We start from the raw sequence: 21,769 nt of genomic DNA, 5'->3' as shown, positions 1-21,769 counted from the left end.
CTTCAATTTCCTGCCTGCTGAGACTTCAGAGTTCACCTTCAGCATCTTCAGAGGGTCGCTGGAATGGACCTCGTTCAACCATTTATATACAAAATCCCTACTGCTTTTTTGCAATATAACCCTACAGAGAGAACCTGGCGGGGGTGGGGGCGGGGGTGGGGGCGGGGGTGGGGAGTCCTCGAAGGGGATGGGGAGGGCGGTGTTAAGATCTATACACGAAGTCTGCGGTTGGCCAGAAAGCAACAGGCGCGTCCTCTTCCCCTATCCTTCCAGGCACCCAAGCGAGCGAGCGTCACAAAGCCAGTTGGCTGGGCAAGGCCAATAGAGTGGTTGGAAGAAGGAGGATGAATCTCGATTTAAAGTCCTCTTCTGCTTCAAAACAAAAAAGTACGATCCTGAACATAATCCCAGGGAGCGAATAAATAACACACCAGGAGTCAACTCGGCGGGTGGAGGCAGCACGTCCAGCAAGGGCGAGGGCAGCAGGTTTGATCCAGCAGCCTTCAGCCCCGGGTTTGGTGATGGGGAAGGGGCTGGAAGCGGTACGCTATTCGAGCCGGGTGCTCACAGCGTCTTTCCTTTTCTTAATATAAAAACAAAGGCTGTTTTCACCAACTGGTCAAAGGGGCGGAAGAGCAAGGGCTGATGGCGAGTGAACCGAGAGGGAGAGCGCTTGCAAGACGAAAAAGAGGCCGTCCCGAGGAACCGAGAAGAAAGGGGGCGCTACGGGGGGCAGGTGCCGCTGCAGACCTCACAGGACTTGGAAGCGCCAGGAGGCCTGGTCTTTGTAGTCGAGGCAGTCCGGGGAGTTGAAGTTGAGCTTCCAGGAGGAGGCGGCGGTCGGGGCCGGCTCCTTGTAGTCCAGACAGTCGGAGGAGTTGAAGGCCAGCCCGGGGCCGCCATAGCCGGGCTGGTGGTGGTGGTGGTGGTGGTGATGGTGGTGGTGACTGGAGCTCTGGCTGAGCGGGTGGTGGGCGTGGGGGTGCGCGCCCGCTAGGGACGATGGCGCCATTGGGCTGAGCTGGTGAGCGTGCGGGGGTGCGTGCATGGGCAGGTAGGACCCGCAGTCCACCCCGCTGAAGTAGGACGATGAGTGCGGCGGAGGCGGCGGCGCCGGGTAGCCCTGGCCATAGCCGCCGCCCTGCCCGTACGACATCGGGTAAGAGGCGGACGAGGCGCCGGAAACGGAGCGCTGCATACAGGAGGCCCCGCTGGGCGCCAAGGGCTCCGGCCCGGCGCTGGGCGAGATGGACGCGGGGCTCCAGATGGACGAGGCCGCCACGGCCGACGGCGCGCTACTCAGCGAAGCAGCCGACGAGGCCGACCCGGACGCTGAGCCCGCCGCGCCCGCCGGGTTGCTCAAGGCCGCTCCGCCCGGCGCCGGGCCCGAAGAGTTGGAGCTGGTCGAGGAGGAGGAGGCCGAACTGGAGGCGGCGGGCGGCGTGAACTGGCCGCTGCTTTCGGAGCCGGAGCTTTCCCGCGCCGGAGAAGACTTCTTCTTGGCCGGGCGGCTCTTGGCGCCGCTGCCGCTCTGCTGCTGCTGTCGGCACTTGGCGCGGCGGTTCTTGAACCAGACCTGTGAAGGGAGGCAGAGGCAGAGGCAGCGTTCGTGAGACCCTCTCTCCCGGGGGGACCCGACGGGAGCAGGCAGGCCCAGCCGGACCTCCCCTGCTCCGCTCCGCAGCCCGACCCAGGACCAACGCCCTGGTCCCTTCGGCCCCTTCTCCGCCACCCCCCCCCCCCCCGCCCTCGATTCGGTTCTCTACGGTCGCTTTCGGCGCCAAAGAGACCGGGGCTCCACAAGGGCTCTAGGCCGAAAAAGACAGCTTTCAGGTCTATGTACTCGCTCTATCCTTTCGCTGATCCTGCCCGCCTGCCTGCCCGCCCCCCGTAGAGGGGAAGCAAAGCCATCAGGTCTGGCTCAGCGCATCCCAAATAGCTACAGCCACTGCCTTCAGGTGGGGCCCCCAGGAGCACAGTAAGTGGTAAGTGGTTGGGGCCAGCAGAAGAGAAGCCAGGCGGCCAAGGACGGGCGCAGCATTCCTGACGCAGGGAGTATAAACCACCACGTGCCCCCGCAAACTATCCTAAAAAAAGCACACTATGCTCATACCCCATTGGGCAGGATGCCCACCTCTCTTAGTAGTGCCATCAGTTCTGCTGGGTTTTATCTCCACTGGTCAATCTCCAAAACTTTATCAATAGTTTCTCATACATCAGGGAAACCCAGTATCTCCATAACACCATCTTGAAGAGAGGTTTCTACATTCATCCTTACTATCACAGCCTTGACTAACTAACCTTGTTTGGAACTTATAAATGAAGCGAGATCTTCAACACTCAGGCCTGCATGTACCTTTTACTATTAATATAGCAGTGGGAGGACTTGGGGGGAGAGAGAACATCATTCCTCACAAATGATTTCCCAGCTCTGAATCTATGCAGGTGTGTACAGTATATAGGTAGTAGGAGCAAGCAAAGAGTAGATATTAGTTGCCTTGTGCTATGTCCTCAGTAAAACAATCCAGGCAGGGCAAGATATAATACAGCATGTACACCTTATTATCTTCCCAAGCCTACACAGACAGGAAACCATTGATAACCAGGTTCTCAGACCCATTGCTTCCAACAGAGCAGCCAGCTTAGTCTTACCCAAAGCTGTCAGCAAACTATAAAGCTCCTAGCCCATCCTCTGCCAGTCCATGGCAATAGATACCTTGCATTAGAAAATAGAGAGAAACTGCATTTATACTAGAGGAGAAATTAGGATCCTCAGTGTCCTCACTAAATGCTTGTGTACCACTTTACCTATTTTTCCAGGCTACTTTCTGTTACACTTAAGCCATTCACCTGTAGCATTCAGCTCTAAGCGGTATTGTCCCTTGTATTCAATGGAGCAAGACAGCATTTTGGTTCTTAATTTCACTGAGATATTTTCCTTGTTCATCAACATTTTATACTCCAGGATACACCAAATCAGTAATCAGCTACATCTTTTACTTCCAAGAGAATAATTATTTGATATCCCTTGTCAAATTCAACCACACTTCTTCCACATGTCATCCCTGCCATACCATTTCAAATAAATAAAATTCATGAATCAGACCCCCAAACTCCTAACAGCCAATATTAAGACTAGTTTATGGAAAAGATAGGTGGAAAATGTAAATTAACTGTCAGAAATGGTGGGAAAAATAAATTTTCATCTGATGTTAGGATTCATCTGTCTGCTCTACAAGTCTATTTTTCTTCCAGAGTTCTCATTAATATAAAAATTATGTTGCAGTTAACAGCTACACTGCTGATGGAGTGTAGCATCCAGAGTTTTATGTACCTATGTTGATATTCCATTTCATTAAATTGTAACAGAATATTTTTGTATCTCTAGTTCTTCAAAGAAGGACCCACTACAGATTCTGAGACAGTGTCACAATGAACAACACTTACAAAATATACCTTCAATGCTGCCAATAGTGCAACCATAACAAATGTACTGTTACGTTCATCACTTGCAGGATTCAGCAGCTTCTTACATAACCTCAGGATAGGGTACCCATCTCTCATTCAGATTATACACAAGTCAAATTAATGGACTATTTTCTAGCCTCCCTCCCCAGAGAATTCCCACTACCCAAAAGCAGACTAGCCAACAGCCAACTGGAAGTTCACTGAACCAATCCAAGCCCTCAAAATGTTTACTCCAGAATTCAAGAATCTAATAATTCCACTCTTCTTATGTGCGGGCCTCTACAAATTGTTAAAATATTAAATATATCATTCCTGCAATGTCCCACAACTTTCAAAAGTAGAACATCCCTGAGTAGCTAATAGCACTAGACTTAATATGATGAGAGAAAATTTGAATATGCTAATATTGGTAAACTAATCAGAGTAAGTCACTTCCCAACAAATTGCTTAGGATTTTAAGGCTACTTCATATTTTTATAAATAAGTATATTTTATAAATGTTCTACATTACATTCCCTTCCATAGTTCAAATACATGATGGTTGCATATAAAATCTGTCTTGCTACATGAGATCCAGCCAAGCATACATATGCACACTGAAATCACCATTGTATGGTTTACTTGCAATTTCAGTTCTCCCCCCCCCCCCCACTTAAATGCCTTTATTTCAAGGTTTCAAATTGCCTTCAGTGAGAAATAGGACACAGAGCAAACAAACAGGAAGGATCCAGCTTGCATGGCAAAGGTGTGATTGTATTTTAATTACACACTTATTTACATCCTAAAGAGATAGTTTGGTGCCTATCCTTTTATCTACCACAAGTTCTCAAAGTTCAGTGGAAATTATGATAAAGTATACTTTCCATGGTCTTGTTTCAGAGACTCAGAATTTAATCTCTGAATTTCTAGGAGTTCCCAGAAGAATCTCCTTTCCCAGTTTAGTCTAGCTGAGCAAGACTGAACCCAATAAGGGACAGCCAATCTCAGACAGAAAATATACTATCAAGCCTTACTTAGTGATGCCAAACCAGGGATTGTGAAGGCAGAAAAGTCTCATTATGTTGAAATCCAAGAAGAATCAAAGTCTACCTTTTCCATTCCTCTCACCTGTGTGTGTCCATTGTGTATTCAACATGGATTGACTTTCCTGAGCTTTTATAGTGTCTCTGCTTTGAATTCTACAGCAACCCACCCACTTCCCACCCCCAAAATCCAGACTGCCCTTCAACAAAACACTGTCTTCAACAACACACTGAACTGAATAAGAAAGCTGGGAAATTTCTACATTTCTGAAACATTTTTTCCTTTTCTGATACTGTACAATATGTTGAAGCCTGTTTGTATAATATAGTCTATACACACATTCACACATGCAAAACACAATCCACATTGTCAAGTTATCAGCTGCTTTGCCCCTAAATCATTTAGAATCAAGTAAAAAGTAGTGCAAACCAGTCACAGGCAATGTCTGAGTTTCAGATCAACAACTGAGATTCAATTCTACTGCAGGAAAATGAATTGTTGCTGGGGGCAGGGGGAGGAAGAGATGATACATTTTAAAAAGCCTCACAGGAAGGAGCAAGGATAAGACTCCAAATCTTAATCACAAGTTTGTTCTCTTTACAACTTCTAATTAAGTCACCAACTGGAGGACTGGAAATGCATCAGAAACTTTAAGTGGAACTCCTGCACTTAAAAATCAATTTGATTTTACTTTTAAGCAATGTGACAGTTTTAATGAATATAAATTTGGGATAAGTCCCAGTAAAATTTATTTCCAGATAAACAAATATAGATAATGCTACAAGTGCATTAAGGATTAGGATGTCAAATGATTTTAAAGTTGCTTCTATTTAAATGCTTATGTAGTCTTAATCTTACACATAAAAGTATTCCAGAGGAATAAATTATCCGTCCTTCCACTATTTGTGCACTGTATATGCTAATAATGATTTTAAATACAGAAACATTCTAAGTTTTATATTTCTGAGTAGACATACTCAGGCTGGAGTAAGAAAAAATCCTATTCTATTGATCTCTATGGAAATTAGTGAAATCTAACTTGTGCTGGAGTGTATCCATTGAGATGCGTTTAGGATTGGGATGTAGCCTTGACACTGACTTGAGAGAAGGAGAAAGTAAGTAGCTGTAAAGTATCGATTCCTCTAAAGTGATAAGGGAGCTAAAGGAAGTTGCCAGATACAATAAACCGAGAACGATCTTCATCGCGCCCTTCTGCAACTCCAGTACTGGCGCGTCACTCCCTGCACAGCTATTCCGGCCGAGCGAAGAATAATTTACCCCAGTAAATATCAGTCCTAGAGCGAAAGAGCTGCGCCTAGACTGAAAACCAGAATGGCCCTGGCCAGACGGAGACTACAGTGGATCCCGAACGAGAAGAACCATTAAAATAAAAGGAACCGTCCGCATCCAGAGCCATTCTTACCTTGAAGTTTGGAAGAGTGACCGGAGAACAGAGCCAACTAGGGCGCCCCAACGACCCCCTTCCCCGCAGACAGAGGCCCAAGTCCCTCCCCAGCCCCAGACTCGCTTTTTTAAAGCCCCCGGACCTGGACTCTTGATTCCGGCAGGTTGATCTTCAGGGCAACCTCCTCTCGCATGAATATGTCTGGGTAACGGGTTTTTGCAAAAAGCGCTTCCAACACGTCCAGCTGCGATCGGGTGAAGGTGGTGCGTTCTCGCCGCTGCTTCCGAGGGGTGGCTACGAGCCCCGAACCACACACGGCAGGACAGGTAGGTAGGTAGGAAGGAAAACGGAAAGATGAGAGGCATTCGGACCTGGTCTCGCGCTCTCCTCTCTCTCTCTCGTCCCCGCCCCCCTCCCCGCCAGCCCGCTGCCCCGATTCAGGAGGGGGAGGCGAGACGGCGAGGCTCGCTCGTTCCCACGCCCACCAATCCCTTGACGCAGGCGATCGCCAGTCGCCCCATAGATTTCTATAGAACGGGCCGGGCGATCCCACGGGGGAATCCGAGAGGGAAATATGCACTCGCCGAGCCAGGAGAAAAAAGGCTGATTAGGTTTCTAGCTTATAAATATAAATCACAGAAAACAGTACAAAAGAAGAGGGAAGCTGCCTCCATTCATCTACTCGAAAGAAGGTGGGCTCGTCTGTAGCTGGGGCTTTTGCAAAGGACGACTTTGGAGCGGCCCCGGACCTGCGACAACAGCTACCTCAAAGTAGCTGGCTCGCCAGATAACAAGTCAGTTAAAACAGAAGCATATGCGTTTCAATAGCTTATTTATTCCCATACCTAAAAACCTTAACAGGGAGGTATTCCACAGAAGTCTGTAGTATGTCCAAGCAAGGCTGCAATTGTAAGCATACTTAATTTTACTGGTCTAACTATGTGTGTTTCAGGCTGGGTAAGGTTACAACGCTGCAAACGGGAGTAAATTCCACCAAAATCAATCCAGTTTACAGCTGACCTAGTGAGCTCCTCACTTTCCGAATCGGGATGTTGGCACTTTAAATCTTTCACAATTATAGGGATATGAAGTATTCCCTTGAATTAATTAGCACTACTCTGAGCCTTATTTGATTTGTCATCAGACTACAAAAGATTACAAAACCTGTGCTGATTTCTGGACATTGCTAATGGAAGGAGAGGAAATGTTAATTGGCTGCAGATCCTCTCAGCTGTAAACCCTTTCCTCCAGGACAAGTCTTGGAGGTAAGAAAAGGTAGCAGGGAATCTTGAAATTGGGACAGCCCTCCATCTGCATTCATAAGCTACGAGTGTCACTTTCTTTTCCCTTGGTCTTCATTTAAAACTACACTTACAAAAATCAACCTTCACAGAAGTTTCAATCTCTTTTAAAGATTTGCTTATCAGAGTGCCTCATTGCCCTGAATCTGTTCTTTTTAAACAACCACACACTTGTTCTAAAATTGTCATAATCAGTTCTCTACCTGCAAGCAAAAACAAAACAAGGCAGAAATCAGGGATTTGAAATCAGCTCCATTATGAAAACTTAGATTAACATTTTAGTAAAGTGCTTTCCATTTATTATCATTAGACTGAATGCAAGAAAAGCATTCAGAGACTGTTAGGAAACACGTAGATACAGAACTAAAATCCATTAAAACCCTAGTGCAGTTTCTAAGAATGGAAGCGTGGGAAGAAAGAATTCCCTTCTTAATGCCTGTTTGCTTTCCACATAACTTGTAGGGCAAGAAAGAGGAATTGGCAGGTTTCTTCCTTTTTTTCAAATCCTGTGGAATAATTTGAGTGTGTCTACTCAATAATTAGTGGCTGAAAGGGCAGAAGATGGGGGCTCACCTGGATACCCCACAGAAGGGTGTAGAAGATCCATTGCTGGTCCGGCTAGCCCCAGCCCGTTCATGCCATAGGGGGGCTGTTTGAGGTAAGACATCATGCTAAAAGCTGGAAAGATTTTTCCAATTTATCCACACACAATTATCTATTTGTTTATTTAGCAGGGTCTCAAACTGTGCTTTATTTAAAAAAAAAGTATTCATCCAACCAGGTAACAGAAGGGAATCCCAAAGAGCAGAAGAGTTTTTCACAGCACTCTAGAAGAAAAACAACAAAATTATCATATAGTGAATTGATAACAAAATATCAACATTTTATGTAATTCCCAAATATAACATCTTTGTTTTTCTACTCCAGTTTTTCAGTGCAAGTGCAAGTATGGATCATATCCAGTTAATGTTCCTTTTGTAATTTTCAATTTTAAAAAGTTGCAATAATTTTTTATATACTGTATAGTTATGATAGATCTTGATTTTAAAAAGGAATTTAATTTCCATATCAAGTACAATAAAGCTTCTTCTGGGAGCTAACCAAATATTTTAAAAGTTTCTAATTCTTTTCTATCTTACAGTTTCAAGGTTTCTTCAACACAGAAGCTCTCTCAACATGGCGGATAATTCCTCCCCCCTCCAAGGAAAACTGGAAAGTGGCAGAGAGTGAAGTGTAGTGGGGTGGAGATAAGGAAACCGAGATTATTATTTAAAAAAAAAAAACTACAGCCACATTACCATACAATTGCCGAGGGGCTGCGAGGGGGTACAATATCAATGATGAGAGAGATAAAGCAATTATTTAAAAAGATAATTGGATTAGAAATCAAAACGAGATAACAAAAGGAGGGAACTATAATTAATTTAAAAGAGAGCAGAAGCAGACACATTAATTAGAAATGGCTAATGATCTAAAAAAGACAGCTTTGGCGGGGGGGGGGGGTAAGCTTTGAAATCTGTATTGTAAAGAACCTGCACCAACAGACGGGAAGCCAGAAGGAAAGGCAGAGGATGGCGACACCAAAACTTTACGGATTCCCTCACATGCTGAAGAATGCATTTCTAGGAGTATGGGGAAAAAAAGATTGAAGGTGAAATCTCAAACAGGCTCATTTAGAAATAAAACTAAAGTAAACTAATGACACTGACCTCCAAGTAAAAGTGCTGGGTAAAGAACATGGTGCATTTTCTTGCAGGAGTGTGGTAGCTCTGTTTCAATTATATACACTTTCAAGTTTTTGTAACTCCTTGGTATGATTTACTTCCAAGAGTTACAGAACAGATTTGGGGATCTTGGTGGGCTAGCATTCCCAAATAGAAAATAATTTTTAGGTTAAATTCCCATGTTCTGATCCAGAAGCTTTTCTTTTCCAAGTAGTTTCATTAAACAAGGAAATTAAATGCCTGAACAGAACAAACCACCCAAGCAGATACATAAAAACCTACATCCAGATGGTGGCAGAATTAATCTCAATTAATCTGTGGCCAAAAACTATGTAGAGAGCAGGCCCGGCTGCTACCAATATGCATTTTCGCACAGAAAGATTGCCAAGTTAAAAACACTAAGGATGAATAAAAACGGAGACAAAGGGTGCAAAGTGGGTCTTGAACTAATGTTAACCAATTGATTCTAGGCTATTAAGTTAAAATATTCCAAATTCGTGAAGACAATCCATACCCCCAGACCGGCTAACCTGTTGCAGCTCTCCCTAAATTGAGATTTTATTTAGAGTTCTGCCTGGATTTGTGAGGTGAGATTTTTTTTTTTTTTTTTTGCCTCTCTCTCTGTGCTACAATTAAGCATTCAAAACCGGCCCATCTGGTTTATTTAAGCAGCATAGGATAACTAAGGTACTACATGTATACTTACTTGACAGTCATTGCCTTTTAAAACCAGGGGGATTTCTTTATCAGGAGACAATATTCGGATTGGGCCATGGGCTTAAAACAGCAAGGCAAAAAGTTGTTTTTCTGTTTTGTTTTGGAGCTTTTCCCCATACTTATCTCCAAACTTACTTTCACTGAAGCTTGTATCCCTGAACACTTTTGATGTCTTCCTTTATTCCTTAAAAATTCCTCCCAGATTTGCTCCTACCAAGCAGCCTTTTCCTTAGATGCAAAGATCTTAAGAATAGATAAACTGTGGTTGGCCTAGGAACTCACTGATTAAATCCTGCGGGGATCCTGCACAGAAAGTCAACGAAGCCCAAGGTAGGCCTGGGCAAGACAAAAGCTGGGCCACGTAGGCTAAGGGATGAGCCCCGCTCCTTGGAAAGTCAAGTGCAGGGGACTTGTTCCCAGCGAAGGGTGTATAAGGTTGCAGCTTGAGTCCCCTTGTCTGGGGAAGGGGGAAAGTCGAGCTGCGGCTCGCTCTCAACGAGAGGGGCTCGACTATCTCAAGCGAGGAAGAAGGGACAAGAAACCGCCCGCTCCAAGCCTCCTTCCTTGGAGTTCAGATCCATCCCCGGGTCCAGGAACGCTCTCCGCTCAGTGGCGATCGGGATCGGCCTCTTCCCCCCTCCCCCCCTCCTTCGCCTTTGATTGTTGTTGTGTTGGGTGACACCCGGCCGTTGCTCAATGGAGAAACGCAGGAAAAGTGCCAAGGAAAGAGCAAGGTGTCTCCAGATATCTTGAGATTCGCTGGCCTCGGCAAGCGATCGTTGGAAGGCGCCAGCCCGGAGGAGCCGGCCAAGGGTCTCCCAGTGGCTAGAGAGATCAAGCTAACCAGAGCCATTTTCCTCCAGCTCCAGGAGGAAAGCCACCCCGACCTCTCCCTTCGGGCTCCGCGGCTACCTGCCTTCGAGATGCCTCCGTGAGCCGAGAGGCCAGAAAAGCGACAGCGGCACGCCGTTGGTGGCGTGCCGGGGGTGGAGCGGGGACGGACGGAGGATCCCAGAGCTTCGGGCTCTTCCCCCGGGAGGCGGCCAGCTCTGCTCCTCCGCGCCTGGAGGAAGGAGGGGCGCGCGGATCCTGGCCCCTCCGACAGAACTCGTCCTTTGCGCGGAGAGCGCGCGCGCGCGGGATGAGGTGCGGGGGGGGGGGGAGGAAGCATCAAGCGGCGCGCGCCACGAGCCGGGCGAGGAAGAGCCGGAGGAGAAAGAAGGCAGCTGCCGAAAGCAAGGCGGCTCCTCTCTTGCTTACCTGCCGAGCATTCCCGTTTAGAAGTGAGGAGCAGGAAAGCAGCCGCGGGGTGGGTGGGCGAGCAGGGGGCTGGGAATACCCCTCAGCACCACCAGGCCCCCTTCCAGGCAGCGCTGCAAAGCGAAGGACAAGAGAAGTTAGGAGGGAAAGTTTTTGTCCGTGTTGCTTTCCACCTCCGACTTCCACCTCCCCGCCTCCTCTCAGCCAGGAGGGCTCTTGCGTTGCTTCGCCCAACGAGGAGGAGGAAAACTTAGTTTTCTCGGATACTTTTGCACCGAAGTAGCGCGGATTTAATGCTCCAGATTAACTGGGAAGAAAGCTGGCGTGGGCGGAGGGCGAGAAGGAAGCGGGGATGGGCTTCTCGGCTCGAGTGTGATGTTGGGACGGCCCGGGAAAGGAACGGAAAGTGAGACCTCACCTGTAGGGGGGAGTGAAATAAATCAAGCGCTTTTTTACCTTGTCGCGGTAGCTGTCTCGCCCAGTTGTTTAGGTGATTGGAAATGTAGCCTGATGAAGATTGATCACCTTTCTACTGCCCTACCCTTGTATGTGAGCGCAAGGCAAATGCGTAACCAAGCCTGGCGCCAATCGCTAAGCTCTCTGCCGCTGAGTGACAGCCGCCCGGGCAATAGCAGCGCGGGATGAATGTTACTTCGGCCCGTCCCCATCCCCCACTCCACCCCAGTCCCAGCCGCGCGCGCAGCAGCCTCAGCCGCCAACTCTTCCCAGCAGCTCCCTCAGGGCAGGCGGCTGGAGTTGTCGCGGCAGCAGCAGCAGCAGCAGCCGCCGCCGCCTGCTCCAGCGGGTCGTCTGAGAGGATGGACGCCCTTCCTCCCCCGCTGCAGGTTCTGGAGGCCAGCGACGGTCCGCCAGCCGGCAGAAGCCGGAAGGCTTTTTAATCGCGCGCGTCTCCCCGCTCAAGCTCGGGCTGCCCTCGCGAGCGAGCAGCCGCAGCTCCATTCCCTCCCTCAGACTCCCTTCGACGCGCAGAAGAATAGCGCGAGAGGTGTCCTCGTGCCTGACAGGGGATTCCCCCCCTTGAATTCCAGCCTGACTTTGGAAACCGGCCTGGCCTCCGCCTCCTCCTCCTGACTCCGCCGTCGTATAAACGTGCTCCGCGCGTCCCGTCCAGGCGCCCTCGGGCCGTGGTTAAAGCCCAAAGCCCCCCTCCACCTCATCCCGCTCTTCCACCCCACCCATTCCCGCAACGCTCTTGGGGCCAGCTCTTCCTGGAGCGACCACCACGTGGGCATAATCCTCAGTTTGTGAGCGATGGTGGTAGATGACGGTCTTCCTCCCCTGCAATTCACAAAGGGTCGTTTCCTCGCCAAAATCGTGGGCTCCTCTCCAAGCAGTGATGGCGTTTTTTTTTTTTTTTTTAAGCACTGCATTTATCGCTCCTCGACAAAAGAAAGTTTGCCCCACCTAATCTGGGACATTTGGATCGCTCAAGGTCTATCTGCCCTGGCTTGCAAGCCCAGTTTCTTTCATCAAACTTACTTTCAAAGTAAGACTAGTCCTGCATACACGGAGTTCAGTGGGACTTACCTTTTGAGTAACATAAGATTGAAATAGGCACTTAAGGATTCCAGTGTCTTGTTGGGGAAAAAACATATTCTATTTGCCACGCAAATTAAAAAAACCCCGCACTGGTTGTGTTTTTTTTAACAGAAGATCTGGTATTTAGTGGCCGGCAAATAGCGGGTTTTGAGAGCGGAAAAAGTTACCAACCGTTCCTTATACTTAGAATAGGAACACAAACATCCATAAGCTCTATGCATCCATTTCAAGGGATTCACCTGTTTTCTTTGAGCAGAAAACGAAAGATGGGGCAGTATAAGTAGGTTAATGTAAAACTCGGATATTCTGCGTAAGATGTAGATCTTACAAGCGAACAAGCACTTGTTATCTTTCAGCCTTTGTTATATTATTTATCATAAATATATATATTTGTCATTGTCTAGATCACATTGCCTACCTCACTGTATACCTGCAGCTAAAATAGCGCATGCCAGTATGTCTAACGGAATATGGGACTAGGTACAGTCCCCTTAAGAAGTTTGCTAAGGACCGTTCTCAGTGAATTTAATCAAGCACCATTCCAAAATATTCTCTAATATATAACTTATTTATTGTGCAGTAAGTTCCAACGAAATAAAGAGAACATTCTTTCGGTGGTGATCATTATCCCAATGTCCATGAAAGATTTATATAGTAATTCTACGCATGACTTTGAAGAGGTCTCACTGACTTCAGTGGGCTAATCCTGGGAATGTATGTTTATGATTGTGACAAGGATGGGTTCTTCTGAGGAGCTCTGTGTAGTCATAAATATTTTTTATACATGCTTCCACCGGAATCTAAATCAGTGATATGTAGATTTGTAATAAATACATAGATACACTATATCATTTCTCTACATCTTCCACTGAACAGTTTATCACCTGCCTGCACATCCACATACATACACACCATTACTCCCTTTCTGTCTCTCTCACACGCTCATACATGTACAACACACTCAGTGCATGCCACATTCAGGGTATCAGATTCATAAATATTAATAAACCCTAATCCTTTACAGATAATTCTTTTTTTTTTTACATATAAAGTTTTAACAGAAAAGGAAAACTTCTAAACATACAAAGAGCAAAGTGAAAATCGTCATCGCGATTTTTCTCCCCAAAATGAATCAACTGGTTGCTAACAGAATAAATAAAAGGACTTCGAAAAGGGACTTAGTGGCCGCACCATCAAAGTGATTTTTTTTTCCTGGAGAGACACTTTCCTTTGGAGCCCCAATGAAATACGGTAACAGCATAGGAGGGAAGCACACTGTTTCTTTAACTGCTTCTCAAAGGATCCGGGAGATCTTCTTAGGACCTTTAATAAGGCTTTGGTGAGGTTCTTTTGTTGATCTCTCAAAATCAACTCCTTCTAATTGAAGTTGGAGCTGAAAGCGAGCTAATGTTCAAAGGAGCGACCGCCAGCTCGGCCAAATTACATTTTTTTCGTTGAGGGGACATTTAATCAAACGGAGGGGGGAGAGCGAAGGAGAGGGAGAAGAGGAGAAAAGAGGTTTACAAGATCCTTCTATTGCCCACAAAAGTCAGCGACACGGGCACCTCTCCGCAGAACAAAGCCGCCGCAGCCCATTCACAAAAAAGGGAGAAAGATGGGGCAGCAAAGGGAGGCTTTCTGGGGCCAATATCTCGGCCAAAGTCTAAGCAGGGCGAAGTGCCCTTAGGTGCTTGAGACCTTGTCCATTTCGGAGACCATTCTTCGCAGGGCGAGGGACTTGAGCTTTGAGAACGAAGGCCCTTTTCTTCTGCAGTTCTCAGAGCAAAACAGCCCCCAGCACCGCTATACCCCAATCTAGGATGAGAGATCTGAGTCAGGACAGTGGTCGTCTTCCACGGAAACACCTTGCAGCTCTCTCTCCTTCGGCCAGGGAGGAGGCAGATTTAGAAGCGTGTGGCAGGTTGAGGGGGTGAACCGGGGGGCGAAGAGGGGAAGGCGGATGGCGCAGGAGAACATTGGGCCTTCCCTGAGTCGGAAATGGAGCCTGGCAGTCGCCGGTTCTCCCCGTCTCAGGCTCCCAACGAGGCGATCAAGTCGAGAGAAAAGCTCAGAGTATCAAGTAGCACTAAACCCCTGCGCTTTACTCATTCGCTCTGGCTCTCTCTCTTTCTGCGTGTGTGTGTGTGCGTGCGTGTGTGCGCGCGCGTGTTTTCTCCCCCTGTAATAAGAGTATTTGTCTAATCCCAAATTGCAGGCGAATTTCCTTAATGCTCAGCCCATAAAACCCCTGGATTAAGGGCAGCAGAGGGGGGCACGAGCAAGCACAGCCAGAAAGGAGGCGAGAAGCCAGAGAACAGGCACAGAAAAGTTGAGCTTGTGCGGGAAGGCGCCGAGGATGCGGGTCTCCCTGCCCAAGTGGCCAAAGAAAGAAGCCCCCGAAGGAGGAAGCCCAGCCTGAGCGGGCATTGACCTCCTTCCTCTTGGCCTGGCCAGGGGTTCTGAGCAAGCGGGGCCTAAACGGGCAGCTTCATCGCTCCTCGAAGGACCGCTTTGGGAAGGGCATCTCCAGGCAAGGCCGCCGGGCAGCACCTTTTGGACCCAGCTGGCTCCCACTCCCGGCCTTGGCCGCCCTCGTGGCTTCTGGCTGGGCAGGCCCAGGGAAGGGCAGGAAGGTAAGCGACAGCAGGGCAGGCAGGCAGCCCCTTTCTCTCGGGGCGCTACGGACGGGCCGAGGAGGGAATGGGGTGGAAGGAGAAACCCAGCGGCCTGTGCGGGAGAAAGAGGTGGCCGGACGAAAGGGGGAAGCTGCTGTGTCCCCAAGCTCCGGGAAACCGAATCTGGCCGGCTCCCTCTCCGGCTCCCTCCGCCAACGCCTGGCCTCCCAGGTTTGCCCGCGCTGACTGTGGTCGCTCCCCAAACTCCGTCCCTCGGCCTCGCCCGCTGGTTGTGTCTGTCTTTGTGTCGGTAGAAGTGCCTGATGGAGCTGCAATGCCTGGAAAGAGGCCGGTGTGTTTGTGCGTGCGTGCGTGCGTGTGTGTGTGTGGGGACATCTAAGACGTCCCCCTCCCAGCAAAGTTTTTTTTTCCTAAACAAAGAAGTTTTTTCCTCGGTAATTACCGGGGTGGGGAGGAGGATTACAGGGGGAAATAATCCCCTTCAAACCTGGGCGAGAAGCTACCCGAGATAGAGCCCCTTCTATTTTGGGGAAGGGAGGGTTGCTACTGGTGGAGGTCGTTTCAATCCGCAGTAGGAAAGCAAAGAAACACAAACCACCCACCCCATTTTCTTTCCAATTTAATAGCCGGGTTCCCCGGGCAGTTCAGCCGAAATCCGTGGCGTTTGATTATTCGGGCAAGGCTACTGGAAGGGCGGAGACTTCGAAACAGATGTGATTCGTTGAATCAAGGGAAGCTGGATTCCCTTCAGGGACCAGACGCGCCGGCCGCTGAAGTTACTCGACAGTAAAGTTGCAGTGAAATGCCAGGACCCATTAAAGGCGCGCTAAGGGTCAAGGAGCTTCCTTCCGACGGTTTCCCCATCCCGTGGGGGTTACTTTCGAGGGGGACCTATCCTTTACCCCTGGCCCAAGCTCCCGTTTTGTTTCGAAAGTCTGCCATCGCAACCGCTGTGTTCAGATTCACCACCCCACGCGAGAAGCTGTTCTGTTCCGCCCAGCCTGGCCAGGACAAGGCCGTGTCGAAAGGCTCGGCGAGAGCGCCCGCCTCTGCTCACCCCGCCCTTTCTCTTCTTTGCGGGAAGGAGGTTTCACTGGGGGGGGGGGGGAGCGCGCCGCCTCCTGCTTCCCCCGAACAGCGCCAGCCAATGGCGCAGCTGGACGGGCCGCTCTGGCAAGTGCCAGCTTGGGGCACCGAGTCCAAGCGTAGCATCGCCTCAGCCCGGCCGGCCGTTCGCGACCAATTTAACTCCAGAGTGGGCTCGCCTCCTGCCTCCCCCTCCGCGAGAAGGCGACGGCAATCCGTCCCTTCGAGGGCCCACTTTTCCAGCTGACGACAGGCGTGTGAGCCCCGGTAATGCCGGAGAAGGGAGAGTTTTCCGCGGGAATTGCGCGCAGCAGGAGATCAGCCGGCGAACAGCGCGCCCCGCGTCTGGAAGCTCCCCGACCGGCCTGCCGTAGGCTCTCGCTGGGGGCCCGGAGCCGCGCGGAGCTCCCCTGGTTGGGGAACTGGGCGGGGGAGGGGGAGGGAGACACACGCTAAACCGCGAATTAATAAATTCTAATCTGGCTCTCGGGAACCAGCAAAGCGAATTAACCGAGCTTCTCGTAACAAAGAGGAACGCGGTCCGCCGCTTGTCTGTCTCTCTCTTCCTCCTCGGCCCAAATTAAACGCCGCTTTTAAAGGCGGACCGAGGCGGTGGAATTTGTCGGCTTTGTTGGGGGGACAGGCAAGGGGGGGGCGAGAAACGCGGGAGGAGGAGGTCGTGTATAGTGCGGGGGAGATTTAGGAAGGGGGAGGAGAGAAAGAAGCGAGGGAGGGTAGAAGGGAGAACGGAGTGAGATTCTGTCCTGAATTTCATCCAGTCATCGACGAAGATAAGAGGTTTAATTCATTTAGCATATGAACGCCCGCAGAAAGCGATTCCCTTTATGAATACATCCAAAGGCAGAAGGCACAGTTCCCTCGTATTTACACTGGCGCTTGTTATCATTTTAACCGGATTATTCACGATGTGGATTCTGTAACATATCGGGGATTCTCCGTGCAACGCTTTTTGTTCTCCCTCCCTTCCAGTATAAGCCCCTGATCTGGATTGTGAACCTCTCTCTCCCTGTGCCCCCCCCCCCCCAGTTTTCCAGTGAGCTTTGCATCCCTTTGACCGGCAGAGAGATCTGAGCGGCTTCCAGACAGGAGTAGAACAAGTTGCACATTTGTAAGGCCCACTTCTGCCCCAAACTTCTCCCACTGCAAATAATCCTTTAGTTTAAATCTTTTAAGAGTACAGCACAACCGATCCAATTTCTGTTTAAACCAATTCAGCTCACATCCAGAGGAACGCATTACTTGTCTTGGCACTGTTTTTAAATATTCTTCAGACTTGTTGAACAGGGCAGAGTGTATCAATGCCAGATCCTGGGCTACAGGTTTAATTGTAAAAATAAGAAGTAGCTTAGGCTGAAATCCTATACACATTTATCTGGAAGTAAGCCCTGGGTTCAGTCAGGCTTATTTGTTGATAGAGATATGTGCAGTATGCTGATTAAAAAAAAAAAACAACTTTGGATACACATGTGCTATAATGTCAGTAATTTCTAAGAAGTTTGCTTCACAGAACTCAGCTGTATTTATTTCCAATGAATAAAAGCAAATTACTATAGCAGAATAAATTAACAAATTATTCTAATTTATATAAACTTACACGGACAGATGAGTGCCCAATCTTTGTGTAACAATATTTGTCAAAAAGCTCTAAATATTAGACAATAAGTCATATATAACAATTACAGACAAAAAAAGAGATTAATGCGCTCCCAATTAGTTCCAATTTCTCACTCAAACAAACAAACAAACAAAAAAGGTGAATACAATACAAACCTTGTGTTTTGGGCTGACAATTGTACCATAATGCCCTAGGGAAATATCTGGATTTGAAATGTATAAAAAAAAGTAGCCCAGCCCAGCTATGATAAGAAAGATCCAGCTTTATTGAAAATTTATACATAACTTGGTATTGTAATAAATAAACATAACCATTTCCACAAAAATGAGCATGATGCTAGAGAAAGATATATTTACTTGCAAGGAGATTTTGCAAACAATGGCAAGACAAGACCCCTGATGGATACAAAATAAATATTAACAGCACTGTAGAGTCAGAGTGCAGAGGTCCAGCACAAGATCAAGAAAAGGGAACTAAACTAACAGGTAAATAAATAATTAATAAAAACGGGGTAGCCTCAAAAGAAGAATTTTCTGTAAACTGATCATACTTCAGTTAGCCTTATCTTTACAATCACTTCTTTAGGTTGCAAGATTCTTAGAAGGTATTGGTTAAAAAGAACTGCTCTCTGAGCACGTAAGAAAGCCTTAAATGTTATAATTGTACTTACAATGAAAGTGTAAAACTGCAGCTGAAATAAACATTGGTAAATATAGCACATTGTATTAAATGGGTCTGAGTATGATCTAACAATAAAATGGTTGATAGCATATTTAATATTACATATGGCAGAACTAGATGAAACAATTGAGCATATGTTTCTCTCTCTCTCTCTCTCTCTCTGCTATGTGACTACATAGAACAATGTATTTGCAAGATTTTTAACTAAAAACATAATGCTAGGGTTTTCTCCCTTCTTACACAACTGGGTGGCTGCTTAAACATTTGGGAACAAACTTATTTAAGATAATTAAGCCCACAAGGAAATCCTGGGGGAAAGCTAATTCTGAAACACTATTGCTTGAATGGAAAGGGGAGAAGAGAATCAGAAAACAATTTAAGATAAAGCTGGTCTGGCCAAATGGAAATTTCTGAAGTTTTAAGAGGTCTATTTGTGTTTTAGTTTTTCTAGTCTTGGTGTTGGCATGTATCCAAAATGTAAGAAGGGTGAAATTATAAAAAGTGACAGCATCTTGCCCCATGAAAGCTAGTCACTGAAGGACACATTTCTCTTCTTTCTTGGCCATTTTTCCTTTGTTTTGTTCAAGTGTCCTTTCCAAATGCTCATCTTCTTCTTCAGCCCTAAAAAATCAAATACAATTGTCAGTAGTTTTCCTAACAAAATTCTACTTTACATTTCAATGTAATAGTTCTGGCACAGATAAAGAGTTTAGGAAGCAGTCACTTCAGGGACCAGGTTACACCATCTGTTTCTATAGGTAAGAACTAGTAGCAGATCATGTTACCAAAGTGCAGGACTTAAAGAGATTTAATTGCTTCAATGCTGCATTACTGACCTTCTCTCAAAGATTTTCTTCTTGAACATAAAACATAAGTGCTAGAAAAACTTGTCATTATTACTGGGGTTCATCAAAAATATGAAACTTACTGTTTTTCTTGGGCATCTAAATCTCTGACCAGAGCATCACGTTTATTAACGAGAATAACAAGTTCATCTAGCAAAAGTTGCTCCCGCCTCTTCTGAGCTTCAGTCTTTTGCCAGTCTGAAAAGAAAAGAAATCCAGAAATGTGTGCTTTGAGAGCTTAACGTACATATGATCTAAACAAATCAGTGTCACAGGGCTGGCCTCCACAATAAAGCCACTTCCTTTGTAGGGACCCATAAGGGATTATTTTACTTTCCTATCGATGTATATAACTACAAGAAATTTAATTTGACTTCTTCAGGTTATTGTTTGATAAAATCAGATTCAATAATTTTCAGCATTATAAAAAAAACACCTATGGAACATTTTGGAGTAATACCACTCAATCACATAAATACAAGCTTGTATGAAACAGAACAAGTTTTTTGGGGGTTGTGGTTTGACAGACTGAAATCCTACACTCACGCATTTGGGAAAAAACCTTATTTTACTCAACAGGTCATATTTCAGAGAAATATGCAGAAGATTGCATTATTAATTATTATTTATGTACTCATTTTTATTACGGATTTCCTAGACAACTCCCATCCCCTTCCAGTGTATTTAGAGTTTTTGTTTCTGAACCAGGAAAAAACAAAAAAAATAGATTGAAAAACTGCAAAAACAACATAGAACAAAGCGTAACCACACTGCAATCTCCTTTCTCCTCCAAACGGATGATAATTTTCCATTTTTCTCCCTTGCTACATCTTAGCAGTTGGAAATGCCTCACACTGGGCACCAGATGCTTCAGAATAACTTTAAAATGAGAATCAACAATTAGGGTCTCCTATGAAATAAAAGTACATCCACTAAATGATATTATTCAACTTCTTTTGTAACAATGCGGATGGTTTGGTAGTTTGTCTAATAAGCTGAATCTTAGGTCCGTATAAATTCCAGATTTGTTCACTACAGTTCAACAGCCGCAATAAGAGTGCTTGTACGGGTAAGAACGTACACCTTTTTTCCCCACTGTGCAGATTTTGCTTTAATTTTTTTATTCTAAGAGGTCACAGAAGGAATGAGATTCTATCATATTTAGGCAGGTCTCTTTGCTGATGTCTCTTCTTATAAGACAAACAGTATCAGTGTTTCATTAAAAAGGGCAGTTTTAACACTGAAGCACACCAAACAAACTGCTCTAGAGGCCAGACTGCAAGGGCCTGTATCTGTCACTCAACTACCAGCCTGTCCCGCCTCCCTCATTAGGAAGGTAAACAATGAAGAGAAGGAGAAGGAGATGATGAGGGAGATAGAAGAACAAATGAGAAGCAGGAGGGAAACAGGACACCCACCTTTAAAACAAAAAAACAAAAAACAACCCCTCCATAGCTTCTGACTCATGTGGTGTCCTCTATCAACTTTCCAAAAAGCAAAGGAAAGGCACTGCAAGTCTTCTGGATTCCTCTCTTCTCTGTCCACTGCCCTGAGCAATCATGTTAAACCTCACATGGCTGGTGCTTATTCAGATAAACCTAACAATGCACCCCAATGGTTACCATGTGAATCTTCACAAACCACACAAGAATGTGCTGGTTCAAATCCCCCTGACCCCCCCTGCAAAGCAAAATTTATTCAAGGCAGCAAACTGTTCAGAAGCTTTATGAAAGCAAGTGGTGCCAGAGTGAATTTGGTTTTGTATTTACAAATTAAAAATTAGATGCAGATTCATCCAATAAAGGTTAGGACGGCAATAGAAAGCAGGAATGTGTGGCCCAGTCTTTAAATTGCTTCCCTAATATGCACAGTTAGCATATGCATACTAAGAGACACAAGGGGAGTGCACACACATGCAGAGAAGGAGAAAATAACAACTATTTTATCTAAATATCTCATTGAGAAGAAGGGACACTGACAAACATTTTCCCCTTAAAAAGATATTACAGATTCTCCTATTATTCAACAATAGCCAGCATCTGCATTTTAATTTAAGAAGAACATATTTCTAACCTATATGTAACTTGTTGAAAATCTTACATTTGAATTCCTATATTCAGAACTGGAAAGTAAAGCTAGAACAACTGCCACCTCTGAGTTAAAATAACATCCAAAATGTACTGACCAAAATACAGTTCAAAATACATTGTTTGAAATAAAACCTGCAGATTTCAGTGGGATTCACTTTCCATGGAAGCTCAGTTTAAGCAAAGCTTCCTTTATTGGATAAGTACCACAGTTTCACTAAGATACTAAATATAACTTTATATCTTATTCAGAAGCAAGCAGTGTAATATTTCACATACATATTCTTACTGTACTTAGTTTTGCCTTTTACTTTCTAACTGAAACTAGCTTACTTCATAA

The 21,769-nt window shown here is 46.3% G+C and overlaps 2 protein-coding genes across 7 annotated transcripts in view; both read right to left on the bottom strand.

Moving 5' to 3' along the window:
• Window positions 1-751: 751 nt before the first annotated feature.
• On the bottom strand, window positions 752-7,867 carry OTX1 (orthodenticle homeobox 1). Of its 4 annotated transcripts, XM_088150423.1 has the most exons (5): window positions 7,770-7,867; window positions 6,445-6,452; window positions 6,039-6,226; window positions 1,400-1,576; window positions 752-1,279 (listed from the first exon to the last, which is right to left on the bottom strand). In XM_088150423.1, exons 1-5 carry the CDS (start codon window positions 7,865-7,867, stop codon window positions 752-754), a joined length of 999 nt encoding a protein of 332 aa, XP_088006549.1. The 4 variants fall into 4 exon arrangements, with proteins under 4 accessions (XP_088006549.1, XP_088006559.1, XP_088006564.1 ...); XM_088150433.1 differs by lacking the exon at window positions 6,445-6,452 and having other exon boundaries at window positions 1,394-1,576; window positions 6,039-6,190; window positions 7,771-7,867; XM_088150438.1 differs by lacking the exon at window positions 6,445-6,452 and having other exon boundaries at window positions 6,039-6,190; window positions 7,771-7,867.
• A 10,193-nt stretch (window positions 7,868-18,060) lies between these two features.
• The window catches only part of EHBP1 (EH domain binding protein 1), a 251,880-nt gene continuing 248,171 nt past the window's right edge, over window positions 18,061-21,769 (bottom strand). For all 3 annotated transcript variants that reach the window (XM_088133990.1, XM_088133981.1, XM_088133985.1), the window contains 2 exons: window positions 19,426-19,540; window positions 18,061-19,118 (listed from right to left, as the gene is read on the bottom strand). In XM_088133990.1, the coding sequence (XP_087990116.1) occupies window positions 19,028-19,118; window positions 19,426-19,540 (206 nt within the window). In that variant the 3' untranslated portion in view covers window positions 18,061-19,027. The remainder of the gene's footprint in view (window positions 19,119-19,425; window positions 19,541-21,769) is intronic.

The sequence above is a fragment of the Python bivittatus genome, unplaced genomic scaffold (assembly GCF_059951505.1).
Source record: "Python bivittatus isolate LINGU-HERP-01145 unplaced genomic scaffold, Pbiv_v1 ctg000020_np1212, whole genome shotgun sequence".
NCBI lineage: Eukaryota > Metazoa > Chordata > Lepidosauria > Squamata > Pythonidae > Python > Python bivittatus.
This window is presented reverse-complemented; position numbering and strand designations above follow the sequence as displayed.